This window comes from Microcaecilia unicolor, chromosome 1 (genome assembly GCF_901765095.1).
Source record: "Microcaecilia unicolor chromosome 1, aMicUni1.1, whole genome shotgun sequence".
In the NCBI taxonomy this organism is placed as follows: domain Eukaryota; kingdom Metazoa; phylum Chordata; class Amphibia; order Gymnophiona; family Siphonopidae; genus Microcaecilia; species Microcaecilia unicolor.
Genome location: NC_044031.1, coordinates 468,239,692 through 468,261,797, shown reverse-complemented (window position 1 = coordinate 468,261,797; position 22,106 = coordinate 468,239,692). Strand labels below are relative to the sequence as shown.

Below are 22,106 nucleotides of genomic sequence, written 5' to 3'. Positions count from 1 at the left end.
GATAACCCTGTGATCCTTGGCCCTAGTATGGAAGGACTGAGGCCAGACCTCTGTTGCTAAATTCATTGTGTGAGGCTTCCTTATTTCCAGGGGCCATGCTGCATACGGCACAGCAGTTAACCTTATCAACGGCAGCTCCAGTGTAGGAGCTACTTACTTCATGACTTACCACACTGTGCTGAAGAAGTCCTCTGACTTTATTGATGCCATGAAGAAAGCAAGGAGTATAGCAGAAAACATCACAGAAACCATGAACATCAAAGAGGCACATTCGCGTGTCTTCCCATACAGGTACCTTGCATTATGCCTTCAGGAAAGCACCCATCCTGTTTATGCTAGTAGTTCTAGGAGTGGGCTCCATTATTGCAGTGCAAATAATACCATCGGTACACACCACATACATACTCTGTTGAAGCAGCCATAGCATGGTGTGCTTTGCCAGAGCTGACTTCATCTAAACTTGATAGTTTTTCCCTCAGGCCTATGTAGAAAATGGGAGATGTTCTTGTGCTTCTCTCTGGTCAACCAATACGTCAAAGATTGATAGGATTTCTGTAGTTGTTGTTAGAACTGGATACTGATTCTGTTTTTTTTTCTTTGCTTCTTGCACAGCATCTTCTACGTCTTTTATGAACAATACCTGACCATTGTAGATGATACTATCTTCAGTCTCTGCCTGTCCTTGGGGGCAGTATTCCTGGTGTCCACTGTCCTGCTTGGGTTTGAGCTCTGGTCAACTATTATCATGTGTATCACAATTTCCATGATTCTCATCAACATGTTTGGAGTGATGTGGCTGTGGGGCATCAGTCTGAATGCTGTTTCACTAGTCAACTTGGTTATGGTGAGTGGTAATCTCTGTATTGAGTGTACCCGTTTGGTATGGATCAGTGCAGTCCTAGATCACTTCTATATCCTGTCTGTTGATGATACAAATAGGCTAGATTGCCATTATGTCTGCTCTTTGCGTTTTAAGGGCCTGCACTAAGGTATGGTAGACTGATTGGAGCCAAAGCACTTGCAAACAGGTGGATTTTATTGGGAAGGAAGTTACTGTGGTTATTCACTGGTTTCAAGATGTAATCACAACCATACCTCTGCTTACCAGATTCCATCAACAGATAACTTTGAGTTCATCTTGGCTTCTCAACTTGGTGCATTTTGGGATTGGTTGGCTTGCATATTTAACTTTAGAGTAGGGCAGACCTCCCACCATGTTAAATGAGTATTCAGCACCAAAGGACTAGTGCATAGTTCTCCTGATGGCTAAGGGTTAGTTTAAAGGGAACTATTTGGAAAAAAATTTTTTTTTTTTTTTTATTAGTACCCCACACTTTCCCACTCATGGCAGGCTCAATGCGGCAGGCAATGGAGGGTTAAGTGACTTGCCCAGAGTCACAAGGAGCTGCCTGTGCCTGAAGTGGGAATTGAACTCAGTTCCTCAGGACCAAAGTCCACCACCCTAACCACTAGGCCACTCCTCCACAATCATCAATTGTGTAGCTAAGATCCATGATCCCGCAAAGGCCCTACTGTCTGTTGGGAATTTCATCTTTTTATTTTAAACTTATTTGACCTGGCAGCCTGGCAGAGTTCCTCCTGTACTTCAACTCAGTTGGAACCAGGGCTGGGATCTTGTGCCATGAATCTCCATTCACAACTATCTTGATCACTCTCCTCCCCCTTCCCTTTTACTTCCTCTTTACACCCTCCCCCTACAACCACTACCAACCCAGCTGGTCTAGGCACTTCAGTTGCAGCCCTCAGCTGAGAGCCATACTCCAGCACTTCTTCCATAATCTTATTAAGTTAGTGGCTGGATTCAGGGCCCAAACAATAACCAAACGACCTGACCTAACCCTACACATTTCTCTTATTATGACGATGTCTATATATCAACCATGTCACCCTAGCTACTCCATACTATCCTAGTCTTCCCTTCCCCATCATTCCTTCATCATACCCATCCCCGTTTCCTTATCTATCTTCATTACTCCTTCCCTTGTTAATTCACACATACTCAAAGCATTCTATTATGTTGCATTATGGCTTGTAATATTCTTAATGAATATAACAATTGTAATTCTGTTTACTATGTAAGCCGCATTGTACCTGCTTCTGTGGGAAAGTGCGGGGTACAAATGTAATAATAAATAAATAAAACCAGGTCCTCCTTCATGACCCAGCTGCTGCTGTGAACGCTGTGTCTGCAGCATCCTACAGGCCCCAACTAAACTGTAAAGCTTGAAGTGTAAATTTGGGGATCAAAGCTGGAGCTTTCCCCACTGTGCTTGGTCCTTTTAATTGTAATTCTTACTATACCTCTGTGTAATTAGACAAACATCCATTGTACTTGAGGAGTTTTTGTGTGTTTTGGGAAGGGGAAGACTGAAGAAGGTGCTACTTATCTAATTAACTTTCTGGATGTGCTCTCTGAAGAAGATGTAACCTTTTGTAATGTTTTCTCTTTCAGAGCTGTGGTATTGCGGTAGAGTTCTGTAGCCATGTGACGAGAGCATTTACTGTCAGCACAAAAGCCAGCCGTGTGGAACGTGCAGAAGAGGCCCTTGCCCACATGGGAAGCTCAGTAAGTCACTGTCATAACGTTCAGAGTCCCTGTTGACATGTGTTCGGGCACCGTTGCCAGTACATAACAAAAATGCAGTGTGTCTTTTTTTAAACTGTGGCTGTAAGGCACATTGGCTCATCCTAGATGGATATACATAGAAACATGATGACAGATAAGGGCCAAATGGCCCATCCAGTCTGCTCTTCCTCAGTACCCACTAACTTCTCCTTTTCCTATGGGATCCCACAGGCCTGTCCCACGCTTTCTTAAATTCTGACAGCCTTCATCTGCACGACCTCCCCGGGAGGCCATTCCACGCGATCACTACCCTTTCCGTGAAAGAGTATTTTCTTTTATTCCTCCTAAGCCTATTTCCTGTTAACTTCATCCTATGTCCTCTCATTCCAGAGTTTCCTTCATTTAAAAAAAGACTCACCTCTTGTACATTAACGCCACTGAGGTATTTAAATGTCTCTATTATATCTCTTCTCTTCCAGTGTATATGTATTGAGGTTCATAAGCCTATCACTATATGTTTTATGACCAAGATCACTTACCAATTTGGTAGCTGCCCTCTGGACTGACTCCATCCTGTTTATATTTTTCTGTAGGTGCATTCTCCAGAATTGCACGCAATACTCTAAATGGGGTCTCACCAGATACTTATACGAGGGCATTATCACCTCTTTTTTTTTTTTTTTTCCTGCTGATCATCTCTCTCGTTGTGCATCCAAGCATCCTTCTGGTTTTGATCGTCACCTTTTCTACCTGTTGGCTACCTTAAGGTCATCAGACAAAATCACCTCCAAGTCCCGTTCTTCTTTTGTACACAGAAGCACTTCACACCCTATATTGTACCATGCCCTTGGATTCTTGTAACCCAAATGCATGACCCTGCATTTCTTAGCATTAAATCTTAGTTGCCAATTATCAGACCAGTCTTCGTTTCGCTAGATCTTTCTTCATGACATCCACACCCTCCAGTGTCCACCCTATTACAGAGTTTGGTATCATCCACAGAGACAAACCTTACCAGACGGCCCTTCCCCAATATCACTCACGAAGATGTTAAAAAGAGCCGGCCTGAGGACCAATCCCTGTGGTTCACCAGTGATACCATCCTTTTCCTTGGAGCAAGCTTCATTTACCAGTACCCTCTGTCTCCTCCCATTTAACCAGTTTTTAACCTAGTCAGTCACTTTAGGTCCCATACTGAGGGCATTCAGTTTATTAATCGGTCACCTGTGCAGAACCGTGTCAAAGGCTTTGCTAAAATCCAAGTACACCACATCTAGCGCCCCTCCCACATCCAATTGTTTGGTCACCAGTCAAAGAAACTATGACCAATCTGATTTGCCTGACATGACGTGTCTGTCTCTAGTGAAGCTGTGTTGCCTCAGGTCCTGCCGGCCATTCATAAAGAACATAAGAGTAGCCATACTGGGTCAGACCAATGTAGCCCAGTATCCTGTTTTCCAAACAGTGGCCAAACCAGGTCAAAAGTACCTGGCAGAAACCCAGTTAGCAGCAACATTCCATGCTACCAATCCCGGGGCAAGCATTTGCTTCCCCATGTCTGTCTCAATAGCAGACTATAGCCTTTTCCTCTAGGAATTTGTCCAAACCTTTTTTAAACCCAGATACTCTAACCACCGTTACCACATCCTCCGGCAATTTGAGAAACCTCACAATCATCCGCTTTAGAAATGTTTCCATTATTTTACTTACAACTGAGGTCAGACTGACAGGTCTGTAATTCCCAACCTCCTCCTCACTTCCGCTGTTGTGCAGAAGGAACCATATCCACCATTCTCCAGTCCTCCGGGACCACTCCAGACTCTTAAGGAAATATTGAAGAGGTCCGACAGCGAAGCTGCCAGAACATCTCAGAGTTCCTTGAGTACCCTCTGATGTATCCCATCAGGCCCCATCCCTTTTTCTACTTTAACTAGCTCCTTATGAACAGTCTTCTGAGAATCGGTCCCAGTCTACCGTACATACATCCGCATTAGCATATGTTTTCTGCGGTCCTACTCCAGACCTTTCATCTGTGAACACAGAAGTAATTCTTAAGCAGTTCAGCTTTATCCTCAACCATACTGTTAAATCTGAGCTGAGCTTTTGTTGACCAGTAAACCAGGACTGGTGTAATGAAGGATAAGGCACAAGAATTAAAGATTATGAAATCCTACAATTTAACTGGTACACACAATCCCAGGAATAACTAGTTTTACAGCCTGGACTGGTGCTGTCACAACTGATGTTGCCTGAAGTTTGAAATCACCACATTCTCGACCGTCACCATTATACATTTCAATGAATTTGGACTCTTGTCATATTGTCCCTACTCAGCAACATGCAAGTGTTGCTAATGCTGTCAAAACACACAGTTCACCAGAAAAGATTTTATAAGTGGGGTCAGGGTTGTGTTAAATTTTTTTTTCAATAAAAAGCAAGTTTAAGAGGCTAAAGAATATGCAGCAAGGAAGAGTCTCAGGAACACATGTAAGGAGCAAACAAGTTCATGTTGTGAAGAATCAAGTAGGCATTTTATTGTGGTACTTTAAAGAATGGATGTGTTGGGGTGTTTAAGTTACTGAGCAGAGCTTTGCTGAACTATTACTGTGTTTGTGTTGTCTTGTAAACTGAGCTGTATTTGGCAAGTTGCATTTTCTGCAAAGGAGGAGGAGGAAGGCTGGAGAGCGGGTGACGAAGATATCATCTGCCCAGCTGTAAGAATAAAAGTAGAGAATAAGAGGCTGCAGACTAACTCGCCAAAAACAAGGAACCAAAGCATTAGCTATAAAAAGAACTTTAAAGCTTGGGTAATAGCAGGAAATGCTGCTCCATCTTAATTTGTAACCATGGAACACAAGAGCAATCACTGAAGATTTTACTGTTCAAGCTAATAATCTCCTCATGGGTCTCTTCATTTACCAGGTGTTTAGCGGCATCACACTGACCAAGTTTGGAGGTATTGTGGTTTTGGCATTTTCCAAATCCCAGATATTCCAAATATTTTACTTTAGGATGTATTTGGCTATGGTGCTACTTGGAGCTACTCATGGATTAATATTCCTACCAGTCTTCCTCAGCTATGCAGGTAAGTGTCTGTGTATTTTATCTGACTTCAGATCAGGGGTTTAAATTTTGTTTGCAAGATTTGTAATTCAGAAATGGTCATGCATCTAGATTACAATTGAAAAGTTTAGTATGTATCCGTTCGGCTGAGGGGGAAACCCCACAAATGAACTTAACAGAATTTCTTCAGGATTCACTTGAATTAATAACTGAAAGAACAACTATGTTGGTGTCCTTCGGGTTTGAGTTAGACCGAAATAATGTCTTTAAGTTGTACTTTCGTAACATAAATGAAGAATTCTTAGGCGCAAAAATTCAAATATTCCCTGAGCTGGCCAGGGATCCTCAAAAAAGGAGGAAGGCGTTTCTAACTTTGAAACCTAGGTTACTTAGTATTGGAGGCTCCTTCCTCCTTAAGTATCCCTGTAGGTGTGTTGTAGTATTTAATTCTCAGAATTACATTTTCTTAAACCTGAGAAACCTCAAGAATTTATTGTTAGTAAAGAATAGAGATTCATGCCTTGAATTATAAGCTGAGGTCGGCTGCGCTCATTGAGAATTCTTCTGCCTTTGTTGTTGCTTTAATAATTCCTTAATAGTATTTCGTTGATCTTGGATCCATTGTTGTGGTCTAATAATTTAGAAAAAGGTTTTTTTTTCTCTTTTTTTCTTCTACTTTTTCAGAGTTCTAATATCGAAAAATTATCCTTTTCTGTATTTCCAATTTTATGTATATGCATAAATGATAATGAAAAAATTGATAAAAAATATTAAAAAAAAAAAAAGAAAAGTTTAGTATACCTCATTCTCTGATCGATAGGAGGTGTTTTTCATATAAATCCCAGCAAGTTTACTTCGTGAGGCTTCCCAGTTCTTTTTTCTTTTTTAGGTTCATTTGGTAAATGGCTAATACATGGAGATTAGTTTACAGGGGCTAGATCTTGTATAGCAGCTGAGGCCCTGTTTTATCCAGTAGCTACAGTTGCTGACCCAGTTGGGTTAGTTCATACCAGCAGAAAGTTTGTGCATTTGCTACCCCTCCCTCTCCAACTTTTACTGCTGCAGTATCTCCTGTCTTCATATTCTTTCTGTGGTACTATAAGATCTTAAAAAGGTCCAAAAATTTCCACAAAAATCCAACACAGAAAAGAAACAGGTGGAAAAACAACTTCAAGGGATCAATCCAAGACAAGAGGTGAGATGCTCCAGAAAAACTTTATTAAGGACCCAACACGGTCCGTGTTTCGGTTTTTAAAAAAACCTTCATCAGGGGTCAATCAGTAGTTGTACAGAGGATATATTGAATTTGTCAGTACGAGGCAACTATCTCTAATTTATTCAAGAGACCACATTTCATGAGCTCCATTGTCTGTCAGTATATCCTCTGTACAACTACTGATTGACCCCTGATGAAGGTTTTTTTTAAAAACCGAAACACGGACCGTGTTGGGTCCTTAATAAAGTTTTTCTGGAGCATCTCACCTCTTGTCTTGGATTGATCCCTTGAAGTTGTTTTTCCACCTGTTTCTTTTCTGCACTATAAGATCTTAGTCATCCAGAGCCCTCCCTGCTTCAAATAGCATCACTGGTTTTGGTGACGTATTTATTAAGCAAGTGTGTGGAGGCAGCTCAGTGGAAATTGCTGAGCGCATGCATGCAAAGGCCTGAGCTGCTTCCATTCAACAACTCTAATAGGGGATGCTGAGAAGCAGTGTTCGTAGGCCCTAGAGAGAGGATGTGTGTTCCTTAGAGGGGCATTTTCGAAAGGGACGTCCTTGCAAAACGGCAAAATCCAGGGGTGGAGAAGCCTGTATTTTCGAAACAAAATGGACGTCCATCTTTTGTTTCGAAAATACCGTCAGACGTCCAAATCCTTAAATTTGGATGTCCCTAGATTTGGACATCCCTAGACATGGAGGTTTCTGACTTTCGGCGATTTTTGAAACCAAAGACGTCCATGTCAAACAGCCAAATGCAAGCTATTTGGTTATGGGAGGAGCCAGCATTTTGTAGTGCACTGGTCCCCCTGACATGCCAGGACAGCAACTGGGCACCCTAGGGGACACTGCAGTGAACTTCAGAAAAAGCTTCCAGGTACATAGCTCCCTTACCTTATGTGCTGAGCCCCCCAAAACTCACAACTGTACACCACTACCATAGCCCTTATGGGTGAAGGGGGGGCACCTATATATGGGTACAGTGGGTTTTGGAGAGCTTGCTGTTCCCTCCACAAATGTAACATGGAGGATATGGGCCTGGGTCCGCCTGTCTGAAGTGCACTGCAGTACCTGCATGTGCCGTCATGGACTTGAGTGTGACATCTGAGGCTGCCATGACATTTTTAAAATGTTTTTTGAGTGTGGGAGGGGGTTAGTGACCACTGGGGGAGTAAGGGGAGGTCATCTGGTCATTTCAGGCACCTTTTTGTGCCTTAGTCGTAGGAAAAACAGATCCAGGTGAAAACATCCAAGTGTTCGTCAGGGACATCCTTGTTTTTTTCCATTATGGGTCAAAGACATCCAAGTGTTAGGCACACCCAAGTCCCGCCTTGAACTTTGGCCATCCTTGCGATGGAGTGCAGTTGGAGATGTCCTAAATTTGGTTTCGATTATACCGATTTGGATGTCCCTGGGAGGACATCATCTTCTGATTTATGTCAAAAGATGGACATCCTCTTTCGAAAATGAGCCCATTAGTGGTAACAAAACAAAAAGCACAAATGGGCCTTCAAGACTAGAACAGGGAGACTTTTAATTGGATTGACCTGTGTTTTGGTACAAAACTGCACCCGCCTCAGGGGTCGAACAGAAACAAGTACTCTCGGCAAAAGCAAAAAATGATCCAGCGAGGTCCTTTTAAACAACATTATGAAGCAGGATCAAAAACAACTCTAAAAGCGCCACAGTGCATATGGTTTAAAAGTTTGCTTTGACGAGGAGAAATAATCAAGAGTTGGCAGCAAAATCGGCAAACTGCATCTGTGTGTGACACTTTCTTCTTGCTTCTAACAAATTTCAGCACTTTGCTTGGCCGTTTGTTGGAAGCCACAGATGCAGTGTGCCAAAACTCTTACATCTGGATTATTTCTCCGAGTTGGAGCAGACTTTTAAACTATATGTGCTGGGGTGCTTTGTGTTGGATCTGTTTTGCTTTTGCAGAGTACTCTTTTGTTTGACCCCCCCCTGAGGTAGGCGCAGTTTTACACCAAAACACAGCCTGTGTCCAGTCTATCCAATTAAAGGACTCTTTTTATTGTTCGTCTTGAAGGCCTATTTATGTACTTTTGGACCCCGTTTGGCTACCTGATTTTTAGTGCTTACACCTAGTGGGCTCCTGGTCAAACATACTCGCTGCAGTGGCTGAACTAGATAGTTACAAAAACAGGAGTAGGTGCAAAGTCAGCTCTCTGTACTACTAAATATTTTTAAGGTGGCAGAGTGCAACATACAAATGCTAGTCTTTTATTATTTTTTATTGTAAAATATATGGGTGTGATTTCTCCCTCTGTAAGGTTAATAGTCTAAAAGTGTACCTGTAAACCACCTACTAAATTAAAAAGTTAGTACATAAAATTCTGGCTTTAAAATGAGAATAAAGCTAAATAACTGAAGTCTGTGTTGCAAATGTAGGAGGAATAAAATTGGGTAGATCTTTAGTCCTTGGTTGTCCATGTGCAAGAGTCTACTTGGCCTTTGTCTATATTATAATATGCTTTCAGATCAGTTTAATATGTTATTGAATAGAACTGTACCATATACAAATAATTATTCAGCTGAATCCAAATAATGGGCATTGAACTGTAACAATAATCTCTGCTTTCACGTTGCTTCTTTTAAGTGCTTTCTCAGGAGGCTTTAGCACAGATTATTCATATACAGGTTTAAATTGCTATTTGGTTGAATCGACTCATGTATTAAGGGCATGATTAGGGGCTAAACTGAATAAGAACATTGGGTATAGCCCTACTATTAAATCAGACCAGTACTGATGCAGGTTAATAATTGTATTGTTTGGAAATAATCCTTTTGGACCCCTGCTGAACATGGAAAGTGGGAAACATGGCATTAGTTTCTCGCTTCAAACGGCCTTAAGTATTCTGGGAGATGTTTGTCTGTTCCTGCAAGTTTATTATTCTAAAGGCAATATTTAAATATTTCAGCATGAATAAATGATATGGAGAGAGCTTATCACTTGTTCTTTCTTTCAGGGCCTTCAGTAAATAAAGCTAAAGTTCAGGCTGCACAAGCCAGATACAAGGGCACAGAAAGAGAGAGACTACTGCACTTCTAATCCTTCCATCAAAGGGACTGCATGAATCTCTTATAGTTACTGTATGAACAAAGAAGGGATACTTACTGCACTCCCCGACCTGTACTATGGCTCAACTTCCAGTGTGGCACAACCCTGCCTTGAGGACTATTCTATGCTCCAACTGCATGTGCAGTGTTCAGCAAGTGTTACCACGTGAAAAGTTATAACCTGGAAACAAAAACTGCTTTTTCAGAAAACAAGATTTATATTAAGATTGGATATTTTTTCCAGTAAATTAATGTACAGTTAAAAAAAAAATGCCAGTCAATGCAAATGTTGCAACTTCTTTATTATAAGGAGTCAAATATATAAAAGTTTTACATGAACACAAACATACTTTATTATATAGAGTAACAACACTTTTGTAAGGAACAGCTTTGAGCAATAAATTAAACTTTATACATTTTTGTTCCTGTAGCATAGCAGCTGCAGTCAGAGAGTAGGTTTTGTTTGTGGTGGTTCTTCAAATAACTGCTTGAAATAAAGGACATGGTCTCCACAGTGTTCTCCTGGAAGATAAAACCCCAAGTGTCAAGAGGACTTGGAATGACTTTGTATTAAAAGTCTGAACAAGAACTGGGCTGAGAGGGACTGTAGTTCAGTAAGACAAACTGTGTATAAATTATAGTTTTAATTTTATTATAAAAAAATTGTTAATGTTGAATGTACAAAGCGTGCCTGTCCAGTTGACCTGTTCCTTGTATGGGCTATTTTGTGCTGGTGTTGACCATCACTGTGGCCTCTTTTCAAACCCTACATGTAAATGCTAGAGAGGCTGCCTCCTGCACTCTGTGCCAATAGGAAAGCTGGTATGAATGCTTAGAGACCAACACACAGACACAATTGGTCACTGCTGGTGGGGTAGAAGTTCAGGACCATATATGATATAGTTTAGCAATTTGCTTGGAAAGGTTAATGAAACAAGCATTGTTAGAGGAAAGAATATACCCACTTATCTAGAATAACAGCTACTGCCAGTGCTAGATTAGGGGAATGGAAATAGCCAGTATGACATAGCAACAACTTAGCCTGGTAGAACAGTACATCTGCGAAACCACAACCCCCTTCCCTGCTCTTAAGTTCAGACAGTAGAGAAAATCGGGAATTAAAATGCTGTGAGAATACAGGCCTTCCAGCACATTTATGGCCGCTTCAGCTAAGTTGAGTTCAATGCCTCAGACTTAGCTGGGTGCCTTTCCTTTTTTCCATGCTAGCTAAAACCCAGCTCTTCCACAGTGTACCATAGTGAGTTCTAATTTCAGAGATGTCCAGCCAGGGCATTCATTCTAAATGCATTTTGCTAGAAGCACATATAGCAGTAGCCTACAGTTCAACTTTTTTTTTTTTTTTAAGATAAGTCTCCTGTACACATGGATCAAGCGATGAATGACTTACATAGGCTGCCACTTGCAATGGTTTCTTGCTAATGGGGGGTTTGCTATTGCCTTCCCCAGTCATCTTTACCACCCCTTTCCCTTCCCAGGGCAGGAACTCATTTACAAACCAAAAATGGACTATACTACTATCATTTCTATACCACTACTAGATGTACATAGTGCTGTGCGTGAGAGCCCCTGCTCCACAGAGCTTACAATCTAAGCAGGACAAGTATGGGAAATACTTAAGGTGGGAATGATAAAACAGACAATGGGTACTGAATAGGAGTTGGAGCTTGATGTACTGACTTGGGCAGTGTATTTATATGGTGCAGCAAAATAAAAGGAACAGAGTCTGGAGTTGGCCGTGGAGGAGAAGGGTACAAATAAAAGAGAAATTTACCCAATGAACAGAGTTCACAGGGCAAAGTGTAGGAAAAGGTAGTGAGGAGCTGCAGAGTGAATGTACTTGTAAGTCAATAAGTGAAGTTTGAACTATATATGGAAACAGGGAGCCAATAAAGTGACTTGAGAGGCCTAAAATAAGCATAGCAAGACTGGCGGAATATAAGCAGTGCTGCAGTATTTGGAACAGATTGAAGGGAAGAGAGGCAGCTTAGTGGGAGACCTGCAAGAAGCAAGTTGCAGTAGTCAGAGGTGATAAAGGGTTTGTGGATTTTGGTGATATTTGAGAAAACAGATGACAGGTTTTAGCAGTCTGTAGGATATGTGCAGAGAAAGAAGCGTCAAAGATGAGCCCAAGGTTGCAAGCTGATGAGAGGGTGGATCAGAGTGTTATCCACAGAGATAGAAATCCCAGGCTCAAGCAAGCAACCCTAAAGCACTCTACTACCCAGTAAAATATTTCCAGAAGTTTTTTTTTGCCAATGCAGTAGCCATAAGCTAAAGGAAAGCCACTATTCTGGTAAACAGTCTGAGTCACAAACTAAATCATCATGTGGTCTCCAAGTTCATAGCAAATAGCTAGCACCATCGTTTGGGGAACTCAAATTCTGTTCAAAAGGCAGCTTAAAACAAGAAGCACTAGATTTTCTGCTCTACCAACAAATAAATAGTTGCACACTTTCTACATGAGTCTAGATTCAAACTCTCAAAAAGGGGTACACCTTAGTACAAAGGTTCTTAACCTTTTTTTCAGTCAGGAGACAATGCTTACATCTGACACGCTTGGACCTTTAGGCTGGCACAGTATAGCAGTTCTTGTGAAATGTAAACATGCTCTGCAGCCACAGAAACCCTCTCCTCTCCCAACAGCAGGTGAAGATCAGAACTAGCACATTTCTCACTGAATCTCCTATATAATAAAAAGCACCTCCAACGTTCTGAAGCTGACTCCATGGCAGTGAAGCCTTGAAGCATTCGTGCTCTCTGAAAGGGTGTATCCATCTCCTGAATTGATGTCACATACTTCCGTGTTCATCGCAAACACCAATCACTGAAAGGGAACGCTGCAGAGTTCCCAGGCAACGGAACGCGATGTCACATGCATGCCGGTGTCGTCGTCCCTCCCAGTTCCAGGCCCCCTCCCTCCAAATTTTAAGTCAACTTCACTTACGAAGTCGGGTTTACGGTAAAAGGTGTGCAGGCTCGGCCCTTTCTCTCAGCTCTGGTCCCGCCCTTGCAGAAACAGGAAATGAGGGCGGGCCCAGAGCTGACAGAGAGAGAAGGGCCGAGCCTGCATGCCTTTTACTGCTGCTGACGGCCGCCGTAACCCCGACTTGGTAAGTGAAGATGACTTCTAAAATTCGGAGGAAGGGGTGCTGGAACTGGGAGGGAGGGGTGAGGGGGACCCTGAAACTCAGAGAGAGGGAGGAGGGGACGACCCTGGAACTTGGAGGGAGAGAGGAATGACCCTGGAACTGGGAGGAGGGAAGAAGGGGGACAACCCTGGAACTGGGAGGGAGGGAAGGGGGGCCCATGGCGCACACACTCATTCTCACAGACACACTTGCACCCAGTCTCACTCTCTCTCTGTCACACACACACTCGCACATTCTCTCTCAAACATACAGACTCCGAGGAAAACCTTGCTAGCGCCCGTTTCATTTGTGTCACAAATGGGCCTTTTTTACTAGTATCTGAATAGCAGCAGCAACATAAGTTCCTTCACTAGCAGGTACATTGTGAATACAAAACCTGACAAAATCCCAACATGTAGCAAACCTAACCTACAACAGCAACACTTTCCTATGATTCAAACATGGACCCTACCTAAGAAAAGGCAGCACTACAAATATTACACTGGGTCCTAAGCCCTAGAATACACCAAGTGTATTTCTAGTAAACAAGGGATCACAAATTAGAAATAAGACAAGAATGAAACATGCACCCTAACATAGGGGGGGAGGAATACATTTCCTCTTCTACTGAACAAGATGCAATACCCATTTCCCAAAGTTGACAAAGATTTTTAAAAAGTGTTATTTTTAATAATAATATATTCTTGTTTCAATAATATATACCCATCAGAAACCCATTTTTCCCCCTGCCTTTTGTTGTCTGGGTTATTTATTTTTCCAACTGTTGGTTCCAGTTTATTCTGCTTTCTTTCTAGTGGGTGCTATTTGTCCTTTCTCCATGTTCCTCCTATCTTCTTCCATTCCCTTATTACATCCGTCTCTACTATTTCCTCTTTCTTTTGTCTGCCCACTCAAATTTCACTTACTTTTGAACTTTCCATCTTCCCCTAACTCTCCTATTTTTCCCATCTCACTCCGAAAATAACTAAGGATCACCATACTGGGAAAGTCCAAAGATACATCATGCCCACTATCCTGTTTTTCATCAGTGGTCCAGGTCACAAGTACCTGGCAAGATCCCAAAAGATATATATATATTCTTTTTACACATTTTTATTGAAAGTTTATGAAGACATTACAAACTTCAAACGTTATGCACCACCACATTGTGAATATTTTAGTATCTGCCAATTAAAGAACCTTACCCCAGCGAATCTTCCTCAACCCCACCCCCTCTTATTGCTGCTCCAGATTCTGAGTACTCATCTACTCCCAGTTAAGTCTTCAAAATACCCCCCCCCCCCCCCAGTATCCAACTGACCCTTTGCCCACCCCTCAGTAACAGATCCAGATGCATACCCAATCTCATTCTTCTGCAGAGGAATCATATCGCACTGTTTCATCGCCTTCAGGTCCTCAGATACTATCACCCCAAGATCCCTCTCCCTGTCCGTGTCTATTAGGCTCTCCCCACCTAACACATACGCCTCCCTTGGATTTCTACTCCCTAAGTGAATCACTTTGCATTTCTTCGCATTGAATTTTAATTGCCAAACGTTAGACCATTTTTCCAGCTTCTTCAGATCTTTTTTCACGTTTTCCACTCCCTCTGGGGTGTCCACTCTGTTGCAAATCTTGGTGTCATCCGCAAAAAGGCAAACTTTACCTTGTAACCCTTCGGCAATGTGAGTGACATTGCCGAAGGGTTACAAGGTAAAGTTTGCCTTTTTGCGGATGACACCAAGATTTGCAACAGAGTGGGGCTAAAATGTGTCCCCTCCCCTTGAGCTCTGGACCCCCCTCCCATGAAAGTCTGGCTACGCCCCTGCTTTAAATGCATTTTCCTTAATCACAACACAGATGTAAGCTTTTTTTCACCTCCATGCATATCACCTTCCATTCATTCATACACAATTCACATTCACAACCCAGATCTTTTTCCCACACCCACATAAGAAGGCTTAGAGAAGTCATTTCCCCGTATAAAATGGTATACATGAGTAACGGTCAATCATGATTTACTTCTTGCCACGCTGTCCTCTTTTGGGTTCCAAGGCCCTGTCCTCTCCTGGTTCTCCTCTTATCTCTCCCACCGCACCTTCAGGGTACACTCCCATGGATCTTCCTCCACTCCCATCCCACTATCTGTTGAAGTTCCCCAGGGATCTGTCCTTGGACCCCTTCTTTTCTCAATCTACACCTCTTCCCTGGGCTCGCTGATCTCGTCTCATGGTTTTCAGTATCATCTTTATGCTGATGACACCCAGCTATACCTCTCCACACCCGACATCACCGTGGAGACCCAGGCCAAGGAATCGGCCTGTTTATCCGACATTGCGGCATGGATGTCCAACCGCCACCTGAAGCTGAACATGTCCAAGACCGAGCTCCTCGTCTTTCCTCCTAAACCCACTTCTCCTCTTCCTCCACTCTCTATCTCAGTTGATAACACCCTCATCCTCCCCGTCCCATCTGCCCGCAACCTCGGAGTCATCTTCGACTCCTCCCTCTCCTTCTCTGCGCATATCCAACAGACTGCCAAGACCTGTCGCTTCTTCCTCTTCAATATCAGCAAAATTCACCCTTTCCTCTCTGAGCACACCACCAGAACTCTCATCCACGCTCTCATTACCTCTCGCCTTGATTACTGCAACTTAATCCTCACCGGCCTCCCACTCAGCCATCTATCCCCCCTTCAATCTGTTCAGAATGCTGCCGCACGTCTTATATTCCGCCAGAACTGATATACTCATATCACCCCTCTCCTCAAATCACTTCATTGGCTTCCGATCAGATATCGCATACAATCCAAGCTCCTCCTCCTTACCTACAAATGCACTCAGTCTGCGGCCCCTCACTACCTCTCCACCCTCATCTCCCCCTATGTTCCCGCCCGTAACCTCCGCTCACAGGACAAAGCCCTTCTCTCAGTACCCTTCTCCACCACTGCCAACTCCAGGCTCCGCTCATTCTGCCTTGCCTCACCCTATGCCTGGAACAATCTTCCTTTACCCACACGCCATGCCCCCTCCCTACCCATCTTCAAATCTCTGCTTAAAACTCACCTCTTCAATGCTGCCTTCAGCGCCTTAACCGCTTGAGAAATATAGAATGCCCCAATCTATCCACCCTATCAGATTAACTGTTCACTCGTCCTCTAGATTGTACACTTGTCTTTAGATTGTTCTCTTGTCTTTTAGATTGTAAGCTCTTTGAGCAGGGACTGTCCTTCTATGTTTAAATTGTACAGCGCTGCGTAACCCTAGTAGCGCTTTAGAAATGTTAGTTAGTTAACGGTCCCCTTGAGGCCCATAGATTTTCTAAATGCTCAGTTTCATCCGGGTCAACCCTCAACCACCCGACTAGAGATGTAGTGCTTCACTTGTAAGTATGAGAAGAGATCTGTAGGGGGTAACCCACGAGACTCCTAAAGTTCCTCAAAGGAGCACATTTCACCGACATCTAAGAAATCTCAAAATTTAATAAGACCACGATGGGTCATAGTAACATAGTAGATGATGGCAGAAAAAGACCCGCATGGTCCATCCAGTCTGCCCAACAAGATAAACTCATGTGTATACCTTACCTTGATTTGTACCTGTCTTTTTCAGGGTTCAGACCGTATAAGTCTGGCCAGCACTATCCCCTCCTCCCACCACCGGATCTGACACAGACCGTATAAGTCTGCCCACCAGTATCTTCGCCTCCCCACCACCAACCCCTCTTCCCCCCACCGGCTCCACCTCTCCGTGCTCCTCTTCTTGAGTTTTTCTGTATTTCTGGAACGCCAACTCTTTAGCCTTTATTTTCTCAGCCACTTGCTTGGAGAACCATATCGGTTTCCTCAACAAATACAGCCAGTGGTGTGCTGGTAAATTTTTAACAACAGGCTCTCTCCCCGGTCCACCTCGGCGCCCCCCCACAATTGCATAGCTGGCTATAGCCGGGGGGGCAATGCATTACTCTCTCCAGGAAAAAAAAATTAAATGATCCCAGGTTCCAATCTAATTCATGTTTAATATGGGATAAAATGCCATAAGTAAATAAACTTTTAACGTTCAGCACCTGATTCTCAAAGTGGACATATTCCAAACACTATAATGAAAATAAAATTATTTTTTTCTGCCTTTGTTGTCTGGTGACTTTGTTTCTCTGATCATGCTGGCCCAGTATCTGATTCTGCTGCTCTCTATCTGTTCCCTTGACTCCGTTTCCAGGGCTTCCTTTCCATTTATTTCTTTTCTTTCCTCCTTTCTTCTTCATTTCTGGTCCTCCGCAGACTTGACTGTACAGTGGATCCAGCTTCTGCCTATTTTCTCCATCCACGTGCAGTTTCTCTCCTCACTTCCTTTTCCCTCATCTAATCTCCTTCCTCTATCTTCCCTCCATGTCTAGCATTTCTTCTCTCTCCCTTCCCTCCATCCATGTCCAGAATTTCTCTTGCCCTCCCCTCCATCCATGTCCTGAAACTCTCTTCTCTCCCCTGCCCTCCTCTACCCATCCATGCCCAGCAATTCTCTTCTCTCCCCTGCCCCCCTCTACCCATCCATGCCCAGCAATTCTCTCCCCTGCCCCCTCTGCCCATCCATGCCCAGCAGTTCTCTCCCCTGCCCCCTCTGCCCATCCATGCCCAGCAATTCTCTCTCCTGCCTCCCTCTGCCCATCCATGCCCAGCAATTCTCACCCTGCCTCCCTCTGCCCATCCATGCCCAGCAATTCGCCTCCTTCCCCTGCCCTCCCGCTCCCATCCATGTCTAGCGATGTCCTTCGCCCCCGCCCTCCCCTCCCGCTCCCATCCGTCAGTTTCAATTACCTCCCTCGAAGCGCCGCATTATTTAAGGCCCTGCTGCCCGTCTCCAGCTGCCTTCCCTACTTGCTTCTGAGGAGTTCGCGCCCTTAGTCCCGCCGTCGCGGAAAAAGGAAATGACGTCAGAAGGTGAGACTAAGGACGCGAACTCCTCAGAAGAAAGCAGGGAAGGCAGCTGGAGACGGGCAGCAGGGCTTTAAATAAGGCGGCGCTTCGAGGGAGGTAATTGAAACTGACGGATGGGAGCAGCAGGGGAGGGTGGGGCGAAGGACATCGCTAGACACGGATGGGAGGGGAGGTAAGCATGGCGCCCTCCTGCCATGCTTACCTCGTGCAATGGCTCACCCCAAACAACAACCGGCTTGCAAGAGCTGTCAAAATTTAACAAGCGGCTCTTGCGAGCCGGTGCGAGCCGGCTCCAGCACACCACTGAATACAGCCCCGTCCTAGGCCTGTCGAAAAGCCTGGCGCTTGAATAACATAAGCAAATGAGGAGGGAGCACATGAGCCTCTCAACTTAGTTTTAAAAAGCTCCACAGGGAGAGTAGATGCAAAATAAAGGGGTTGGATGACAGGTTTTTGTATGCCCGATTGGAAAGAGGAGTAATCCTTCACAAAATTTTGTTCTAGTGAGGTCGTGACATCTCCCCACCTGACTCCAAGCAGATATAAGTTTTAGTTGCGTAGCCCAATAATACCACACTAGATTGGGCATTCCCCTCCCAGCTCTACCGGACCCCACATCACCTTCTTAGCCAATCTAGAAGGGCACCCTCCTCATGCAAAGCTAGAAATTTCTGACTAGAGTCAAACGAGTTCCGTCCTCGGTACCGCTAAGGGAAGAGTTTGAAACAAGAACAACAACCGTGGTAACAAGTTCATTTTAACTGCCAAGATCTGACCCCACCATGATAACCATCCATCCTTCCAAGTATTCAAGTCTCGGCTAAGGGGATATAATTCAATGCAAATAATTTAGACAAATCTTTGGGTATCTGTATGCCCAAATACAGAAAACTAATCCGCGCCCTGTGAAAGGCAAAGGACTATAACAACCTCTCCAACTCCCCCCCTGGAATGGTAATGCTCATAAACTCTGATTTGTCATAGTTAACTTTAAATCCAAATATTTTTCCAAAGTAATTTAGTTCCCAGATTATTATGGGCAGGGTCAACTCGGGTGCTCTCACATAAAACAGTATATCATCAGCAAATAAAGCTATCTTGTGCTCCGTTCCCCCTATCTGAACCCTTTTTATGTAGGGCACAGATCGAACCCGCTGTGACAATGCAAATAACAGAGAAGAAAATGGGCATCCTTGTCTGGTCCTACTACTACTACTTAACATTTATAAAGCACTACCAGGGTTACGCAGCGCTGTACAATTTAACACAGAGGACAGTCCCTGTTTGAAGGAGCTTACAATCTAAAGGACAAAAAAGTGCAGTCAATCAAATTGGGGCAGTCTAGATTTCCTGAATAGATGAATAATGGTTAGGTGCCGAAAGCGACATTGAAGAGGTGGGCTTTGAGCAAGGATTTGAAGATGGGCAGGGAGGGGGCTTGGCGTATGGGCTCAGGGAGTTTATTCCAAGCATAGGGTGAGGCGAGGCAGAAGGGGCAGAGCCTGGAGTTGGCGGTGGTAGAGAAGGGTACTGAGAGGAGGGATTTGTCCTGTGAGTGGAGGTTACGGGTAGGAGCGTAAGGGGAGATGAGGGTAGAGAGGTAATGAGGGGTTGCAGATTGAGTGCATTTGTAGGTTAATAAGAGAAGCTTGAATTGTATGCGGTACTTGATTGGAAGCCAGTGAAGTGACTTGAGGAGAGGGGTGATATGAGCATATCGGTCTAGGCGGAAGATAAGATGCGCAGCAGAGTTCTGAACGGATTGAAGGGGGGATAGATGGTTAAGTGGGAGGCCAGTGAGGAGTAGGTTGCAGTAGTCAAGGCGAGAGATAATGAGAGGGAGGAGTCGAAGATGACTCCGAGGTTGCAGGCAGATGAGACGGGGAGGATGAGGGTGTTATCGACTGAAATAGAGAGTGGAGGGAGAGGAGAAGTGGGTTTGGGTGGAAAGACAATGAGTTCGGTCTTGGCCATGTTCAGTTTCAGGTGGCGGTTGGACATCCAGGCAGCAATGTCGGATAAGCAGGCCGATACTTGTAATGGAAAATTGTGGAGAGTACCATCCATTAATCGTAATACAAGCTACAGGAGCATCATGGAGACTCTGCAACCAACCTAAGAACTTGGGGCTGAAACCCATGAATCGCAATGCTTCCCATAAATACGGCCACTCGACCCTATTGAACGCCTTCTCAGAGTCCATAGTCAGCAGAGCTATTGCCTCCCCCTGTACCTGCACCCCCCCAGAGTATATTAATAATTTCTCTAATATTATCTGCCACCTGGCGTCCGGGCACAAATCCAAGGTGGCTAAAGCTGCACCTGCCACTCTGTGCAGGTTTCGCACCTTCATGATCAAATACTAGCAATATGCATTAAATATGGCTGCCTATATGTGATTGGCATTATGGCAATCTCAAAAGAGTTGTTTCAAGATTTTGGCTGTAGCAAAGTCACTATTCATTGTCAATACTTGATTAAACCAGCACTAGCCTTACTTCACAACTATTGTAGTTGCCGTCTAAGCACCACTAAGTTTGTACTGATTCAGGGCTAGATGCACTAATCAATCGTTAGAGCCCTTCCCTTACCGATTCCCTTAGCGAATCGGTAAAGAACGGGCATGCATCAAGGAATAGGAATGCAAATGAGCTGCTCGTTGTAGCTCACTTGCATTCTCTATACCATCGTTAAACAGTCAGCCAATCTGTTGGTGGAGCATGCGCAGAGCAGCCAAGCGTTATGCTCTGCGCACGCCAAGGACGTCCTTCACTATAAAAAAAACTCCCTCTAAAAAGACTTTCTTTTTACAGGCTACAAGCTAATGTACAGTTCAGAGGCAAGAGAATAAAAACTAACCTGACGATACGGAGGAGCCATCCAGCCCATAAATCGGGACATGAGAGGACACGTCCCTCCCTCCAGGTCTCTCTCAGCCAATCACAGCGCATTTAGCTGATACTGGTAACAGCTAAACACGCTGGGATTGGATGAGAGAGACCTGGAGCTGATCAGTTATACTATTACTTACTTGTTCTGGAGTGCTGTATTTTGTTATGCTGTTTTGATAAATGTTCAATAAAGACTTCATACAAGTTAAAAAAGTGGAAAAAATCCAAGTGCTTGTCCTTTTTTTTTTTTTTTTTAAACAAAACTGTTAGTGGGATTTGAACCCTCCACCTCTGGATTACCAGTGCTCTAACCACTCGGCTACAACTCTACTTGCTTGGATGTCCCTTCCTTACTTCTAGGTCTCTCAGCTGAGTGAAGCACGGCCAAAAAGGACGTTTTTATTATTGGGGGGGGGGGGGGGAGGCAGCCGAAAATGTACGCTTTTTTTTTTTTAATGAAGCTTTATTAAAAAAAATCAGGCTCCAATGCTGCAGGCTCTTTTTTGGACATCAATCAACCCCGGAATAATAAAAACGTCCTTTTTGGCCGTGCTTCACTCAGATGAGAGACCTGGAAGTCTCTGAGCCAATCACAGCGTGTAAACGCCTGTTTGATTTTTTTTAATAAAGCTTCACTTTAAAAAAAAAAGGTACATTTTGGGCGGCCTCCCCCCCCCCCTCCCCCCACACACACACAATAATAAAAACATCCTTTTTGGCCGTGCTTCACTCAGCTGAGAGACCTGGAAGTAAGGGAGGGACATCCAAGCAAGTAGAGTTGTAGCCGAGTGGTTAGAGCACCAGTCTTGTAATCCAGATGTGGTGGGTTCAAATCCCACTAATAGTTTTATTTTTAAAAAAAGGACAAGCACTTGGATTTTTTTTTCCACTTTTTTAAGTTGTATGAAATCTTTATTGAACATTTATCAAAACAGCATCAGAGCCTGTTTTATTTTTTTTTATTTATATAGTGAAGAACATCCATAAAGGACGCTCCTGACGAGCACTTGGCCGTTTCTCCCCCCCCCCCCCCCCCCCCCCCCCCCCCGATTTTTTTTTACATTTTAATAAGTTTTCCAACAAGAAGTATAAACCTCTCGTTAGATTTTCCAGCGTTAAGGCAATCGGAAAAGGTTAGTGCATCTCATTACAATAGGGTTTCTACACGATTTGCTCATCTGCATT

General features: G+C 43.8%; 2 protein-coding genes across 2 annotated transcripts in view; one reads left to right on the top strand and one right to left on the bottom strand.

Moving 5' to 3' along the window:
* The window catches only part of NPC1 (NPC intracellular cholesterol transporter 1), a 107,659-nt gene extending 97,293 nt beyond the window's left edge, over positions 1 to 10,366 (top strand). Inside the window, exons 21-25 of the mRNA XM_030213532.1 lie at positions 91 to 291; positions 613 to 844; positions 2,474 to 2,587; positions 5,510 to 5,672; positions 9,858 to 10,366. Coding sequence (XP_030069392.1) covers positions 91 to 291; positions 613 to 844; positions 2,474 to 2,587; positions 5,510 to 5,672; positions 9,858 to 9,940 — 793 coding nt within the window. The 3' untranslated portion in view covers positions 9,941 to 10,366. The remainder of the gene's footprint in view (positions 1 to 90; positions 292 to 612; positions 845 to 2,473; positions 2,588 to 5,509; positions 5,673 to 9,857) is intronic.
* Positions 10,367 to 10,370: 4 nt separating this feature from the next.
* The window catches only part of RMC1 (regulator of MON1-CCZ1), a 100,620-nt gene continuing 88,884 nt past the window's right edge, over positions 10,371 to 22,106 (bottom strand). The window contains exon 20 of the mRNA XM_030213543.1: positions 10,371 to 10,470. Within this exon, the coding sequence (XP_030069403.1) occupies positions 10,394 to 10,470 (77 nt within the window). The 3' untranslated portion in view covers positions 10,371 to 10,393. The remainder of the gene's footprint in view (positions 10,471 to 22,106) is intronic.